This window comes from Amaranthus tricolor, chromosome 7 (genome assembly GCF_026212465.1).
Source record: "Amaranthus tricolor cultivar Red isolate AtriRed21 chromosome 7, ASM2621246v1, whole genome shotgun sequence".
NCBI classification, from domain to species: Eukaryota; Viridiplantae; Streptophyta; class Magnoliopsida; order Caryophyllales; family Amaranthaceae; genus Amaranthus; species Amaranthus tricolor.
This window is the reverse complement of record NC_080053.1, coordinates 26,531,867-26,547,774: the sequence shown is the minus strand read 5'-3', so window position 1 is coordinate 26,547,774 and position 15,908 is coordinate 26,531,867. Positions and strand designations below refer to the sequence as shown.

The 15,908-nt window shown below is 33.5% G+C and overlaps 2 protein-coding genes across 3 annotated transcripts; one reads left to right on the top strand and one right to left on the bottom strand.

Annotated features, from left to right (window-relative positions):
* The first annotated feature begins 605 nt into the window (after positions 1-605).
* LOC130817588 (basic leucine zipper 6) lies at positions 606-5,562 on the top strand. Its single transcript, XM_057683382.1, has 5 exons — positions 606-893; positions 2,112-2,680; positions 3,400-3,475; positions 3,718-3,844; positions 5,213-5,562. The coding sequence occupies exons 2-5, from the start codon at positions 2,148-2,150 to the stop codon at positions 5,365-5,367; spliced, it is 891 nt and encodes a 296-aa protein (XP_057539365.1). The 5' UTR covers positions 606-893; positions 2,112-2,147; the 3' UTR covers positions 5,368-5,562.
* Positions 5,563-6,188: 626 nt separating this feature from the next.
* On the bottom strand, positions 6,189-12,069 carry LOC130817589 (vacuolar protein sorting-associated protein 60.2-like). Of its 2 annotated transcripts, XM_057683384.1 has the most exons (8): positions 11,820-12,059; positions 11,109-11,222; positions 10,875-11,026; positions 9,148-9,241; positions 7,613-7,684; positions 7,264-7,375; positions 7,016-7,155; positions 6,189-6,505 (listed from the first exon to the last, which is right to left on the bottom strand). In XM_057683384.1, exons 2-8 carry the CDS (start codon positions 11,130-11,132, stop codon positions 6,452-6,454), a joined length of 648 nt encoding a protein of 215 aa, XP_057539367.1. In that variant the 5' UTR covers positions 11,133-11,222; positions 11,820-12,059; the 3' UTR covers positions 6,189-6,451. The 2 variants fall into 2 exon arrangements, with proteins under 2 accessions (XP_057539367.1, XP_057539366.1); XM_057683383.1 differs by lacking the exon at positions 11,109-11,222 and having other exon boundaries at positions 11,820-12,069.
* Positions 12,070-15,908: the final 3,839 nt, after the last annotated feature.

Here is a 15,908-nt window from a genome sequence, read left to right as displayed (position 1 = left end):
TATTTAATCCACACATTTTCTCATTTTTCTATAAAATATAGGAGTACTATATAAAATTAAAAATATAATTTTTACTAGTTTACGCTTTTTTTGTTTATTTTCACATTGTTTATACTCGAGGCTATTTCTTCGGATTAGAAAGAGTAATACTCCTTTCATTCCTCAAAGAAGTTCACATTTTACATTTTAGGTGTTTTATTTGTCCCATAAAGTATCTTTTCATTTATATTACAAATTTTGGACAAAAATAATCTTGTTCATCTTCATTTTAATATTTTAATAATGCGTATGGTTCCCACATATCTTCCACCAACTTCATTTTAATAATTTTATATTCCTTGTGATTTCTACATGTTTTCCACTAACTTTATGAAAATATTATTTTATTTTTTGTGATTTCTATATTTTTTTCTACTAACTTTCTTTTAATTATTTTTTAATATTTATGGTTCCTATTTTTCTTTCATCAAATTTATTATATAATAAAATAATATCTTTAATATTTAAAATATTATATTTTCTTAATACTCGTGAATATTTTTCGTGACAACTTCACTAAGGAACGGAGGGGTAGATAATAGATATTATCTCATGCCAATTGGGAAGGTAGATGCAACCCATCTTAAAAGTGTTGGCTACCCGACTACCACATAAAAGAAAAAGCCCTGCCATTCTGATTCTGTTGCCCCCCATTCCATGCTGTCTCTCTTCGTCATTATTCCTTCCTTCCTTACTTTTCTTTCCATAACAATGGCGGCTATCTTCTTCCCCTCCATTTGAGACTACTTTCCTCTCGTACCTTCATAATCTTCCCATTTACAATGTCTTCTCTCTCTTCTCTTTTGCTTTGTATATTATACTGAAAATCGTCTCACAGCGCTAGATTTCAAAAGGTAAGAATTGTTCTAATTTTCTGCTTTAAATTTTACACATTTACTTCACTAAGCATCTTTTTCTCCAAATTACCTGCTATTTCCATTTTTTGTTTTACAAGTTGTCTTATTAAACCTTGATTGTGTTTAAATGCGTACATTTTTTTGAACTTTTAGTACATTCATGGACTGAGGGATTTTCGCTATATCTTTGTATCTTCAAAATTTTTGTTGGTAGTTTGCTTAACAAGCTCAAATTTCATAGGAGTACATGTATTTCTTTGTGGTTTTAGGTTTACTATTCTATTGGTTTAAATTTTTTGACATCTGGCTAAGTAATCTTGAATGTATTATTTGTTTGTTTAGAGTTGTAAGTTATGGCCTCAATTTTAACAGAATTATAAGGATTTGTTTAATTTTCTTGATTTTGATTGTACATGTCTATTTTTGCCTCATATTGAAGGGGTTTTTGTCTGAATTCTATGTTTGGGAATGCCTTTTGTTTCTCTATTGTTGAATCGCTCTTCTTTGACTATATATATTTATACTCCCTCCTATTCCTACTAATTGTCCCATTTCATATTCGACACTATACATCAATCACCGTTAGATATAAGTGAAAACATAGTCAAGTGAGATCTAAACTCGCGTTGGTGTTTACTGTGTTAATAATTTTTTAATGATTATTAATTATGAACAATTAATAAGTGTTCAATTATTGCATTGGAAAGTGTACAATGAGAAATGAGACAAATAGCAGGGATAGGTGGGTGTATTTACATTGCTTGCCTTTTTTTGTTGATTTATGAATGGTGAAGGAGAATTTGTATGGACCACTATTGGTATTGATTCATGTCTAATCTTTTGGGATTTAGGCTTTTGACATTGTTGTTGTGGGCCTGTGGCAAGTAACTTGAAGAAGTATTCTTTATTAACTGAAATGAGAGAACTAATGATAATAATGTGTAAGTTTGTAACAATAATCTCATGTCAATGCCAATGTAAATGGCACACTTCATCTTCATAAATTTTGTTTCTTCATAGATTGGCATTACCCCTTGGTATTACTTCTAATGTGGTGTTGGATGATAATGAAAGTGTCTCAAGGAAAGAGGTATTTGGGTGAATACAAGAATTCAGATTTGATTTTAGTTACCACCTTCTGTTATAAAAAAGGTTTGAAAGGCAATGTGATGATGCTACTGATTATTGCCTATTTTCTGTTGTTCTTATGTACAGAAGAGCAAGACGATGTACTGATCATTTTATTTACAAATGTCTCGTTCATCTCAACTTCCTCCTCGCTGCCCATTGCAAAAGAAAGTTGGTGTTCAACAAAGTCTTGAACCTAGCTTGATTGATTCACGAGGAATACACAAGTTGATTAATAGACATCATAGGTCATTATCACAAAGTTCGTTATTTGAAGAGCAGCCAGCATGGCTTGATGATTTACTGAGTGACTCAAAATCAACTCCCAAAGGGATCCATCACTCTCGGTCAGCTAGTGACTCAGTTTCTTTGTTTGATGGTTTTGTTCCAAACATACTCTCTGTAAATAATAACGAAGGGTATGGTAACTTATTGGAGTCTGGTTGTATATATGGCCCTAACTCCCCTCGTCAAAGATCCAATGTTGACTTTTTGGATGCCCATGCTCTTTTGGCTTTGTCTGATTCTGTTGGGCAGAGTCCAGCGCAGTTAGTTGAAGAGATTCCTCGTAGTTGTGGGACTAGGCATTTTGACTTAGAGGAAGATTATCGTGATGCATCCAATGACCTCTACATTGAAGCAAAGACAGGAAAGAGGTAAATTATTTCCTTTTTATATGGATTATGTCATTGAAGTGCAAAACTCGAGACTGATCAGACTATTCCTCATATCACGTTTTGAATAGATCGTACAGAAACACGGTTCGAAACACTACATTAAAGTTTCTCGTTTCTCATTTCTCGTTTCTCTTTTCTTGTTTGCATCAAGATTGAAAAACACTAAAATTGTCTTCTATTTGTTTTCTTTATTGTTATGGTTATATTATGTTCTATCTTAGTCTTACAAGAATTTTCAATTATGATTAGTGTTATGGCATATTTTCTACTTATGATCAATGTATTAGGAAAAAACTATGGTCCTATCTTAAATTTTGTTGGATCAATAACATTTATTAACTTTTCAAAACATTAAATTAATGTCTCTCATATCAAATTGAATTCCGTTTCCTATAATGTTGGATTAAATAACTCATGAACTTGTCCTCCTGGACTCCATGCTGCAATTTATGTGTTTTGATATCATCTGTTGGGTCCTTGGGTTTAGTAGTTAATGCAATTATTTGATGTAACATGACTGAATATTCATCTGAGACAACATCTATACATGTTGGTTTATCCTACTTGGAAATCTAGTCTACCCGTAATATTATATGTATGTTTTGATTCAAAATTTGATGTCTTTTGCTTTTTGTTTGAATTTGAAAATGTAAAACATTGAAATGCTTCTATAAAATGTGGTGATCTATTTCTTACAGGCACCCAGGACAACGTTCCAGAACTAGAAAGCTTCAATACATTGCTGAACTAGAAAGAACTGTAAATGGTTTTCAGGTATATTATGGAGTAACATTCCATTATTTACTGTTTTCTGTTCTAAGAATTGATATCCTGCTGTAAAAGTACATCTTAGTAAGTTTTTGAAAACTGTCTTCAACATTCTATTGGAATCAAACTTAAAGTAATATTCTTATTTTTCACCATAGCTATGGGATACTCATCTCTCTAAATATCTGTGCTTTTCTCCCCTTTTTTCATCCTTTGCTATGGTGTTTTGAATAATTGTTGTGGTGTAGACATTTGAATCAGAATTAGCAGTTAGAGTTGCTACTTTGCGTCAGCAAAAAGTTGTTTTGTCTCTGGAGAATAACAAGTTAAAGAAGGAGATGGCTAGACTACAGCAACAAAAGCTGATAATAGATGGTAAGCCACTCATACTTCATCAACAATGATATGTAGTCATGGATGTCAACATTTTTGTTTTCATTTATATCTCTTTGAGTGCTCTTTAAGTAGTTTTTTATTTTATTTTTATTTTATTTTTATTTATTATTATTATTTTTAACGTTTAGTCCAAGTCTAAAAATAAATGCTTCATAGCTATTTTATGGGATATTTTGTGATCTCACAAATTACAAACAAATGCTGCTTATTCTATTTAGTGATCCCAATTTGCTGATTTTATAGATATGAAAGTCTTTTTCTGGACCTTGTATGATTTGGATTTCAGAATGAGACAACGTATTTGGCAGAAATCAATTCTGAATTTTCGAAGCTGCACATAGTGAATTGTTCTCAAGCACAAAATAATCAATCTTGAAGATTTGGAGAAGCTTTGTTACACAACTAGTGACTATTTTTCTTGTGAATATCTGCAACCCAATTAAGATTTTTCTACAATTGGATGTTGGGTTCCATCGAGAACTTCAAACTTCTTTTCTAATTAACCTTTTCTATTTCTTCTCTCTCCATCCTACATTTCTCTACTTTTTTGAATTCTTTATCCATGCAATATGATTCGCTAGTTATTGCACTTTTTAAATTTGTGATTTGTTCGAAATGGCCGAACAACAACAATTTGTTTTTCTCGATTTACGATTTTCAAGGACATTAGTGAATCATATGATACCATTCTCCACTTCAATCAAATTCTTGTTCTCCATTTGTAATCTCAACGCATAAGTGTGGAAGGTCAATTTAGGGCTATACTATGGAAAAACATCTAGCCTCTGAGTTTCTTTCAAGCCAAATTTGGTGAACAGAAGAACCAAAAGTAGTCCAATATTTTGGAACTGTCCTGATGTTGGATTCAAAGTTTGATTAGATAGAAGGAGCACTCACTCTTTGTAGCTAGAACAAGAGAGGAGTGCGTGCTCCTCTTGGTGGAGCGCACGCCCCTTAGTCAAGGCCTCTTCGATTCTTAGCCGTTTGCTTTTATGGTATTGGTCTTTGACTTATCTCAACGGAATTATGAGTCTTAAATAGGGAATTTCAATTAGTTTTTTTCCATATAGAAACTTTATCACGCCTATTGTATAATTTAGATATCACAAATTGAGCTAGTGGTCAGGGGCGGACCCAAAGTGTGCCTGTGGGCACTGAGTTCCAAAGAATGTTCTAATTTCCGATAATTTTTTACAACAATTTTGTCTATATATTTTTGTATTGGATTTTTTCTGTATGTGCTCTCACTGACTATTTTTTTGGGTCCTTCAACGCTAATGACATACGTTATTCCTTATTTTCCATGATGGTACAATTGTCACGTCTTGATCCCACATCTTTTGACAGGAGAATATCAGAACCTGAGGAAGGAAGCTGAGCGGCTTAAACTGGGTTTGGTAAATTATCCAAGGACCACTAGTCAAAGACATGTTGGTTCAAATGATTCGGATCTGACAGAAATGTTATGGCAGACTTTGGATTGGAAAAAACTTCATTTGTGAAGCTCGTCTCTGAAAGCTAATTTGGTGATCCCTTTCATATTCTGCTCATTTTTCTTTGATCGAATATTTGTGATCAAAAGAAAATGGATTTACTTCCCACTGCTCCTTAATCATTATGGACTTGTGTGATTTACTTCCAAATGTATTTCCCTTACCAAAAATTGAATGAAAGAGGAATAAGCTTCCTGGATAAAAGTAGCTCTTGTTGGCAGATGTGAGCTTAACCTCTGTATGTTTGTAGTGGCTGACTTTTAGAGCCACCTACGATTTAACAATTTCAAGTGTTGATTAGCTAAAATGAAATCTCAATTGGTGTTTATACTCCCTCCGCTTTTTAAACAAATTTCATTTGTCATTTTAGATATTTTTTGTTTTTTTTCTAAAGAGTTTTTCTAATTATATCACAAATTTTGGATATAACTAACCTTATTTATCCTCATATTAATATTTTATTAATGCTTAATTTTCACATTTTTCCGTTCGAACTTTATTTTTTTTTTAAATAATTGCTCTCATATATTTTTTTTCCTCTACTTTATTTAAATATTTAATGCTTATGGTCTACGCTTTTTTTTTCATTAAATTTATTATTCAATAAAATAATATATTCACCTTTTAAAAGATTATATTTTTCTTAACTTTCGTAAATATTTATTGTGCTGACAACTTTAAGGAACGGAGAGAGTTTATTATTGAATTAACAATAAGGTTGTTTCCGACTAACCTTGGTAGATTATAAGCTTCATAAGCTTGAAATTCAGTAATTCAAAACCCAATTTGTGAAGGATAAAATACTCAACTAAGATAGAAGATGACAAAACTTGAAGGAAAATACAGAGGAAATTTACTAATATTGCAATAATGTTAAATTAGGCTACAGATGTACCAGTTATTATATTTCAATAAACCAGAAGAATGAATTTCCACACATTCAACAACAAATGCCCCCAGCCCAAATATAGAATAGAAAGATAGGACAAGGATCCTAAAAAAAGACATCGAGTCACTGAGTATCCTGCATAGAAATTGTAGTACCAAATCAGCTCCATAAATGACATGCCGCTTCAAACGTTCTTCAATGCTCTCAACTACGGAGTGAAGCTCGGGGCACAGCAGGCAAGCCCAGTTCATCCTCCGACTGTAAACAAACAATATAGGAAAAAGAAAGGTGAAAATTAAGAAAGCGTAAATAACTGGGCTGACCTACGGCACCTACCCTTTCATCCCGTCAATTTCATAATAAATGATTTAAAGCAAAACGATGAACAATAAATGAGAAGAATCGTGAAACAGTAACAAAATCGTCATGCAGCAGTTGGTACAAGGTAATGCTTTACTACTCTCTCTGTCCCACCAAATTGCTCCATAGGCATTTGGTGGCAAAACCTAGAAAAGTGGGTACATTGGTATTTTATGGGAAGTGAAAGAAATGTGTGGATGAGATGAAAAAGTAAATTAAATGTGTGGATGAAAATTAAGAGTGTTGGTCATGACCAAAAATAGTAGGGCAAATTTCGTGGGATTTACGGAATAGGAGAGTAAAAATTCCAAGCGCCAGACACCACTTTACCAATAAGCAAATATGAGGATCAACATAGATAAAAAATTAGTTTTCACAACCTGAACTATAGACTATTGAGTGGCTTACCTGAACATTGGTTCTTCCCGGAGGCATTGCAGTAGGAGCTGATGGCAAGTTGAGTTCTTCCTCCATATCGGGTTCAGACTGAAGATAAGAAGGAACCCCCTGACTTTCGGATTCCATGTCTAATTCCAGAGCATCAAGCTCTGCAGAGCGGATACAGAAAAGTAAGACCAAAGATAAGATGATGAACATTGCAACTTTTTACAAAAACAATTTGTAAATCAACATCAGTGTAATATCTAACAGCCTACCGCCCATCAGGTCATCCTCATCAATGTCATCGGGCAAATTGTAGCTTCTTCCAAGTGTCTCCTGAATCTCATTACTTGTATCCATCAAATCCATCATCTCATCTTGAAGGTTCTACATAAAACATATTAAAAACAGCAAGGTAACATTGAGACTTCGGAATAACTTCAAACCAGAGTCACATGATCCGCTAATCGGCTTTGCGAATCGGGAATCGAAAAAAAGTGAATTATGGTCGGTTTTAGGCTATTTTTGAACCATTTTGAGCGAATCGCGAATCCAAAAGGCGAACCAACTAGCGAATTATGTTTCACAGCTTCAAACATAAAAACAGAATCTCAATTGCCTTACATCTATTTCTTGAATTTTCACCGTTTTCATCATTCCTTTTAAATCCTTGTTTGCAGCTTTCAGTGCCGACATCTGAATAGAATCAAAACAAGGCATTATATCCAGGGAAAGAGAAAATTATTTATAATTGAGCCATATTGAACAAATTTAGCATTGTGTCCCAAAACAAACATTTAAGGCATACAGCATGCAACCACATATTTTGAAGCGATAAAAGCAAATGTTTGTTTCATTACCAATAGTGATCTTCCTACCTACGATGAGGTAGGCAGAATATTCCAAACATAAAGCTGCTCTTCAACTGATTTGAACCATTTCCTGTAAAACGCTACCAAAACAAGCAAATATATTCATGATAAATAACGAAAGCCCAATTTGACAACAAAATCTATTAATTGTTTGCTTGAAATGACTCAATTGCCAAACACATTATCCAAGTCCGATTACTAAAGTCATAATTGTAATAAATACCATATATAATTATACTCAAATTTCATATTTGGTTCTATTTGTACCTTTAAAAAGCCACCATGTCTAATCAGCAAAAAAGTACAAAAACCAAATAAATAGCCATGTACAACAGCAGCTTTGCTATTGAAAGTCAATTTTAGCAAATCACGCTTCATAGTTACTACATAGGTAAGCATCGATGTGTTGGAGACTCGTCGTCTGGGTTTGCAAAACTGTGACATTGACCCGACATTTAAAAATATAAATTTATTTTTTAACATAAATTTTTCAGCTATGAAAATATTAATAAAAATACATAGGAGTATTTAAAATCTAAAAATAATATTGTACTGCTAATTTAACATTTAATAAGTAATTTGAAGTGAAGTGTTCAACTCAAGTAGATATCATGTTTTAATCCCAACTTTGTGATAAAATCCAAGCAGAAAGAGTAATCCTATAATGTAACATTAAAGAAAAAGCATGAAAATTTGGTACATTTGCATATAGGATGAGACAGGTGAGAGAAAAAGAAAAAAAGAGAAACAAAATGTCTCTCCCTCTCTGTCCTTTTGATGTTCTCCCTCTTTCCTCTTTGCTTTTTCTCTCTATTCCCCCTTCTAATGTAATTGAGCTCTAAGGACGTCAGAATACTACCCACCAACAAAGAAAAGGTTCACCTCAATAGCAAAAACATGTGCACTTCTTGTTTGAATGAAGTTGCATATGATGTTTGCTATTAATGGTCAATCCGATAAGCCTTTGTTATCAATAATAAGGGTGAGGTTGCTTACATCTAACCCCTCAAACCACGCTTAAGTGGGAGTCACCTAATAACATTGTAGTAGTGGAATGTTGTTGTGTTAAATCAAGTTCTTTGTGTTGGATCTGAGTGTTGTGTTTATGTCCGTACAACAAGGCTTCTTCCATGTCTGATTAACATAAATTTGCAATGAGGAAGGCATTACAAATTCAACAAGGAAGCATGGGATGACATAAAAGAAAGAGACCACGGTAGCAAACCAATAAAAAAGTGCAAAAGGCAGACCGCTGAAATAATTAATTGTAAATTTCTAAATACTCACAGTTTGCTGAGCATCCTTAATACCCTCAGCAGCAAATGAAACTTGGTCAAGATTAAATGTTTGGTTGTAAAGCATATCACGCTGCCCTTCATACCTGCCCACAATTCAAAAGCAAAAAAAATTAGAAACTTGAAAGCCTAAAAGTCATATCATGCAAGTAGAATTCCCAAAACAAATCAGCAAATGGCAAGTCGTTCGCATGCATGTGTACAAGTCTACAAGAAATAAACAAACCCGGACAAAAGATTCATAATGTGTAAGATAATGAAGAATCACTAACAGAAGTATTAAACATAAAACTAGTCTACCTTGATCATTCATGCTTCACACCTATTGAGCTAGCTATATATTTCAGAAATGGATACAGCAAGTCAGTAAGAATATCCAAAGAGCGGCCATGGTGTTTATAGTTAACAGTTTCTATGCCAGCCTAGAAAGGAAATTAGATGTAAAACTAAGCTTCAATTAGAAATTGAATGTCCTACGACAAATTTGATAATAGAGAATGAAATCAAGAGCATGGCCAACCTCAAGAACAAACATCAAGCAAGAAATAGTTTATCAAGCCCAGCCAAGAAATCCAGGATAGCTCTGATCTCGTAAGTCAGGCATATAGATCATAGTACAAAACAACGACATCACTACATTGTGACTACGTTAAAAGGGCTTTGAGCCTACTACCAGTTAAATAAGCTGCAACAAGTGCAAAACCATCCGTATCGACACAAAAGTTATTCTAAAACTGATATCAAGATTCCAACCTCATCAAAAATAATGCACTAAAATAAGGCTAGAAGCAACTAGACTTGTCATACTAGCCAGCATTGGACTAAGAGCTGCTAGCGCTAGCCTTTAAGTCGTTGCTAGATTAATTAGCAAAGTTTGAATCACCTCAACATTTTGTGAGCTGTGGCCTCGTGGGTACTTGGTTGCTAATCTCAAGATGAGAAATCAATGAAGTGCAAGCCCCACGAAAGATCAATCTAATATTGTTTGCAATGAAAAAAGAAACCATCAGAATTTCATATCCTTTTACTTGGCACCGTTCCATCCTCAAACAATTTCATTAATATTCGACAGATATTATCTAACCACTCTCATCAAAACAGCCTCTCCTAAATGGCTAAAAGTTGGGGAATGCAACCTGAGCTCCCGCATTTCATCAAAAGAAAAATATGCATTATGTTGTTAATGTTGCTAGTTTAGTGAAACCTAGTCAATATTTGCATACTCTTGTTACACAACTCAAGTGTGTCATTGATGACGAAAATCACAATTCATATATCTTATTAGTTATAACATTATAAGATGGACCAAAATTAAACTTCTTTATATATATATATATATATATATATATATATATATATATATATATATATATATGTATGTATATATATATATATGTATATATATATATATATATAAACTATCCACGTTTTTTTAATAGCTACGCTTCTTAATTAGAAAAACAGACTAAAATTATAAGAATCCAAAAACAGTATTATAAGTGCAGAGACATGATAACAAAAAGCAACTACTAAAAGAAGAGAAATAAGCTGCAATAACAACATTACATTTCCATAATATGATTAATTGGCTCCCACTTAAGCTGGGCTTGGGGTTCTAATACACAACTTACCTTTCTAATAGGTGAAAGAGTAAAAGAAGTTAAACAAAAAAGATATATAATATAAGAATAAAAATGATATAAAGAAGAAACGGCGTACATTCGTTTTTGTTTGAGAACCCTCATAGCTCGAGCCTTCACAGCTTCCTGAGCAGGACCCGGACGAGTTTTTTTTAACTGTTCTTTGTATCTAGCCAATTCTGCATCAAGCCTTTTAATCTTCTCATCAACGGTTTCCCCTCTTTTGTTGATCTAGCAACATGCAAGATAGCCACATCAAGGAGGCATATCAAGACCAAAAACAATTAAGCACCAAGTCCAACAAGTCATTTACATCATAACCACAAGAAGATTGCATAAGCCCGGCTCGTGTAGCACTACAAACTGACAAGTCACACGTTCAAAAGATCTAGCGAACAAGTAATTCAGCATGTAATAGAGATTACTTCTGCAACATAAATCAACAAAAGTCCAATTCACAGTCCGCAATAACTTTAACTAACTATGGTGGCTAAAATTCTTTCCCCATAAATACTTGATTAATCATGGTTAATCAAAAGACAACAATAACAGACATTGATGCATAGATATACCCTAAAATTAAAAGGCAAAAATCTCACTATTCTCCAGATTTTTAAACTTTTAATTTAATTTTAGGGGGTATCATTCCAGAATCCAGCACAGAAAGAAGTATAAAAAGCATAATGTATTTTTAGTGGCATCTTTCGAGCTTCTCATGAGTTAAGCAGCAAACAAGATGGCTTTAAAACTGATTGCTAAAAACAGCTCAATACCTATGTATCGAATACACTGAATAGAGAAAAACACAATCGAACACAGCACAAACCCAATATTTCGAATATGGGTTTTCAATAGCACTCAAAAATTGACTAAAACATTATCTTGAAGAACAAACACCTAACCCTAACTCAAATTGATTTGCAAAAAATCGAAACCCTAATTCAAAATGATTGAGAAAAATTAAGTATTGATTAGAATGTTATAAATACAGCACAAATCAAATAAAAGTACAAAGAATACCGACCCGATCAGAAGCATCTTGAACAGAAGGAGGAGGATCTTTCTGCTTCTTAACACCAAAGATTCGCTGCATGTTTTCGTTCTAGTTGTGACTGAAATTTTGAATGAAATTGAAAATGGAAACACAAAGACACTTGAACAGAACTTTTTTTTTTTTCTGTTTTCTTGTAGTGATGCCAAAAAAAATTAAAAAATAAAAATCAAATATGTTAAAAGGTAGGAAGATATATGGAGAAAAGTACTTAGCTTCTATTACATTCACTTACAAAGCATTGTGGACCTTACACTTATATATAGTGCAAGATGATAAATGTATACAAAAGTGTTACTATTGAAAGGGATATGATAACTCTCAACTCTATGCATTCAATTGTCTTGTCCATCAATCACAATACTCTCCTTGAATGCATTACATATATGTGGAAATCTTATTATGACATTCATAATCCTAAAACTGTCTCATTAAAAACCTTTATCAGAAAAAACCTAGTGGGATAAAAAAAACTGATCAAAGGAAAAAAGAGTACAGTGAGCATATTTCTCTCCCTTAAGTTAACATATGTCTCGAAATCGGCACATCCCAATCTTACGTACCAAATATTCGAATTGCTTTGACGGGAGTGACTTTGTGAATAAATCAGCAGGGTTTTCACAGGATTGAATTTCTTGGACTTTTATCTTTTTATCTCTCTGTAGATCATGTGCGAAGAATAATTTTGGTGACAAGTGTTTTGTTCTGTCTCCTCTGATGTATCCTTCTCTGACTTGATTGATACATGCATCATTATCTTCATAAACTGTAGTTGGTGCCTTAGTTGTATCGTTTAAGCCACAATCCTTTTGGAGTTGGCTGATTATGGACCTCAACCATACACACTCTCGGCTGGCTTCATATAAAGCTATCAGTTCTGCATGATTTGAGGATGTAGCCGTTAGAGTTTGTTTTGTTGATTTCCAAGATATTACGGTTCCTGCATATGTAAATACATATCCAGTTTGTGACTTGGCCGTATGTGGATCAGATAGATACCCTGCATCAGCATACCCAGTGAGTATGGCATCATTTCCTGACTGGAAAAATAATCCAAGGTCTATAGTTCCCTTTAGGTATCGAAATAGATGTTTTATCCCATTCCAATGTCTTTCTGTTGGTGCATTGCTATACCTAGCTAATAAATTTACAGAAAATGCTATATCAGGTCTTGTATTATTTGCTGAGTACATTAAAGCACCAATGGCACTCAAGTATGGCACTTCCGGGCCTAAAATTTCTTCGTCTTCTTCTTGTGGGCGGAATGGTTCATCTTTTATATTTAGTGATCGTACCACCATTGGGGAACTTAGTGGATGAGCCTTGTCCATGTAAAATCGTTTCAAAACTTTCTCAGTATAATTGCTCTGATTGACAAATATTCCACTTTTCAAATGTTCAATTTGTAGACCAAGACAGAATTTAGTTTTTCCTAAATCCTTCATCTCAAATTCTTTCATCAAATATTTAGTTGTTATCTCAATTTCTCTTGAGGTTCCAATCAGATTTAAGTCATCTACATACACAACAATTATTACGAAACCAACTTGAGATCGTATGATGAATACACATGGGCTAATTTGGTTGTTTTTGAATCCTGCTTTCATAAGACGATTATACCACATTCGCCCAGATTGCTTTAACCCATACAATGATTTCTTTAATTTTATAGAAAACATTTCTCTGGGTACATTTTTTATTGGTAAGTTTATCCCTTCAGGGACCTTCATATAGATGTCTGTGTCGAGTGACCCATATAAATACGCAGTTACGACATGTGTAGGGATTGAGAAACCGTTAAACTTACCAAAAATCTGAGTGTGGTTGCATCAACTACCGGGGAAAATGTTTCTTCATAATCAACTCCTGGCATTTGAGAAAAACCTTGAGCTACAAGTCTTGCCTTGTATCTAACAATTTCATTTTTCTCATTTCTTTTTCTTACAAATACCCATTTGAAGCCTGCGGGTTTTATGCCTTTTGGAGTTTGTAAAATTTGTCCAAAAACTTCCCTTTTTTCTAATGATTTTAATTCTGCCTCAATTGCTTCTTTCCATCTTGGCCAATCAGGTCTTTTTCTGCATTCATTTATCGATATTGGCTCAAGATCATTTTCATCATTTATTATTTCAATAGCTACGGAATAAGCAAATGATTCATTTGGAATGATCCCTTTTCGATTCCATTTTTTCTTGGAGAAAATATAATTCATTGAGATTTCATAATTTTCATCCTTTTCATTATCGGAAATGTCTTGATTTTCTCCTTTTATTTTCATTTTAATTTTGAATATTATTTTGTGCACCTTCTAGTTTTCTCAATTTTCTTGGTTTTAAATCTTTTGAACCAAGTGGCCTTCCACGCTTTCTTTGCACAACAATTTCATCACTTTTTGCTTTTTCATCAGGAATTTCTATTCGAGCTGGAGTATTTGCTGCTGGTATATGTGATTTTGTAACTCTCTTAGTATCTGTGAATGCATCAGGTAATTGGTTAGCAACACTTTGTAGATGAACAATTCGTTGTACTTCTTGTTCACATGATTTTGTTTTTGGGTCTAAATATTCTAAATGTGTTGCTTTCCAAATAAGTTCCATATTTATTTTCTGTAAGTCCACATTCTCTCCCCCAAAGGATGGGAATATTGTCTCATTAAAGTGGCAATCAGCAAATCTAGCTTGAAATTGATCACCAGTTAATGGTTCAAGATATCGAATGATTGATGGAGATTCAAAACCGACATATGTTCCCAATCTTCTTTGTGGACCCATTTTTGTACGTTGAGGGGGAGCAATGGGCACATATACAGCGCATCCAAAGATTTTCAAATGAGAAATATTTGGTTCATGACCAACTACTAATTGCATTGGCGAATATTTATGATAAGCTGTAGGTCTTAGCCTAATCAATGATGCTGCATGTAATATTGCATAACCCCAGGCCGATGATGGTAATTTTGATTTCATTAGCAGTGGTCTTGCAATTAATTGCATATCTCTTAATTAAGGATTCAGTAAGACCATTTTGTGTGTGAACATGTGGCACAAGGTGTTCCTTTTTAATTCCAATTGACATGCAATAATCATCAAAAGTTTGAGATGTGAATTCGCCGGCATTGTCCAATCTAATACTTTTTATTATATAATCAGGAAAATGATTTTTCAATTTGATGATTTGTGCAAGTAGTTTTGCAAATGCATTGTTTCTACTTGATAGAAGGCTTACATGTGACCATCTTGTGGAAGCATCTATTAAGACCATGAAGTACCTAAAAGGTCCTCATGGTGGATTAATTGGTCCACATATATCCTTGAATTCTTTCAAGAAATATAGGAGATTCAGTAACAATCTTATTTACTGATGGTCTAGTAATAAATTTTCCAAGAGAACAAGAGGTGCATAAGAGCTCATTCGACCGGGGAATCTTAATATTTCTTAGTGGATGCCCGACTGAATTTTCTATTATTTTATACATCATCCCAGTGCCAGGATGACCTAAGCGGTCATGCCATAAAGTGAATAGCTCCTTATTGTCTAATCTTATCATATTTATTTCAATAGGGCGTATATGGGTGAGATACAACCCCGATGAATATGCTGGCATCCTTTCAAGGATAATTTTCGTTCCATTTCTTTCTGCTGTAAGGCATAAGAATTCTTTTTCATTTATACTTTTGGTTTCCATATGGTAACCATTTTGTCTTATTGCCTTGAAACTGATAAGATTTCTTCGAGATTTACTCGAGTATAGTGCATCATTTATTTCTAATTTTGTCCCCATAGGGAGTATGATGCATGCTTTTCCAGTGCCTTCGATTAATTTTGTTGTTCCTGATATGGTATTGACATTTGCCTCAAGCAATGTTAGGTTTGAAAAATATTCTCGATTTTTCAATAGCGTATGTGTTGCTCCAGGAGGCAATGAAATGTTGATCCAATTACTGATATTTCCTTTTCTAAGACAAGAGAAGAAGAAAAAAAAAATTTATATTATTAATATAAAGCTAGAATACTCAATACAAAAACATAAGTAAAGAATTACAACTTATCAAATGAAAAACA

Excerpts from the sequence above, each read along its gene's own strand:
- LOC130817589 (XM_057683383.1), bottom strand. The coding sequence starts at position 11,888 with ATGCAGCGAATCTTTGGTGTTAAGAAGCAGAAAGATCCTCCTCCTTCT. Across the intron at positions 7,376-7,612 it reads TGAAAATTCAAGAAATAGAT|AACCTTCAAGATGAGATGAT; the intron begins GTAAGGCAATTG and ends TGTTTTATGTAG. Across the intron at positions 6,506-7,015 it reads CGGGAAGAACCAATGTTCAG|TCGGAGGATGAACTGGGCTT; the intron begins GTAAGCCACTCA and ends GTTTGTTTACAG.
- LOC130817588 (XM_057683382.1), top strand. The coding sequence starts at position 2,148 with ATGTCTCGTTCATCTCAACTTCCTCCTCGCTGCCCATTGCAAAAGAAA. Across the intron at positions 2,681-3,399 it reads GAAGCAAAGACAGGAAAGAG|GCACCCAGGACAACGTTCCA; the intron begins GTAAATTATTTC and ends TATTTCTTACAG. Across the intron at positions 3,845-5,212 it reads ACAAAAGCTGATAATAGATG|GAGAATATCAGAACCTGAGG; the intron begins GTAAGCCACTCA and ends ATCTTTTGACAG.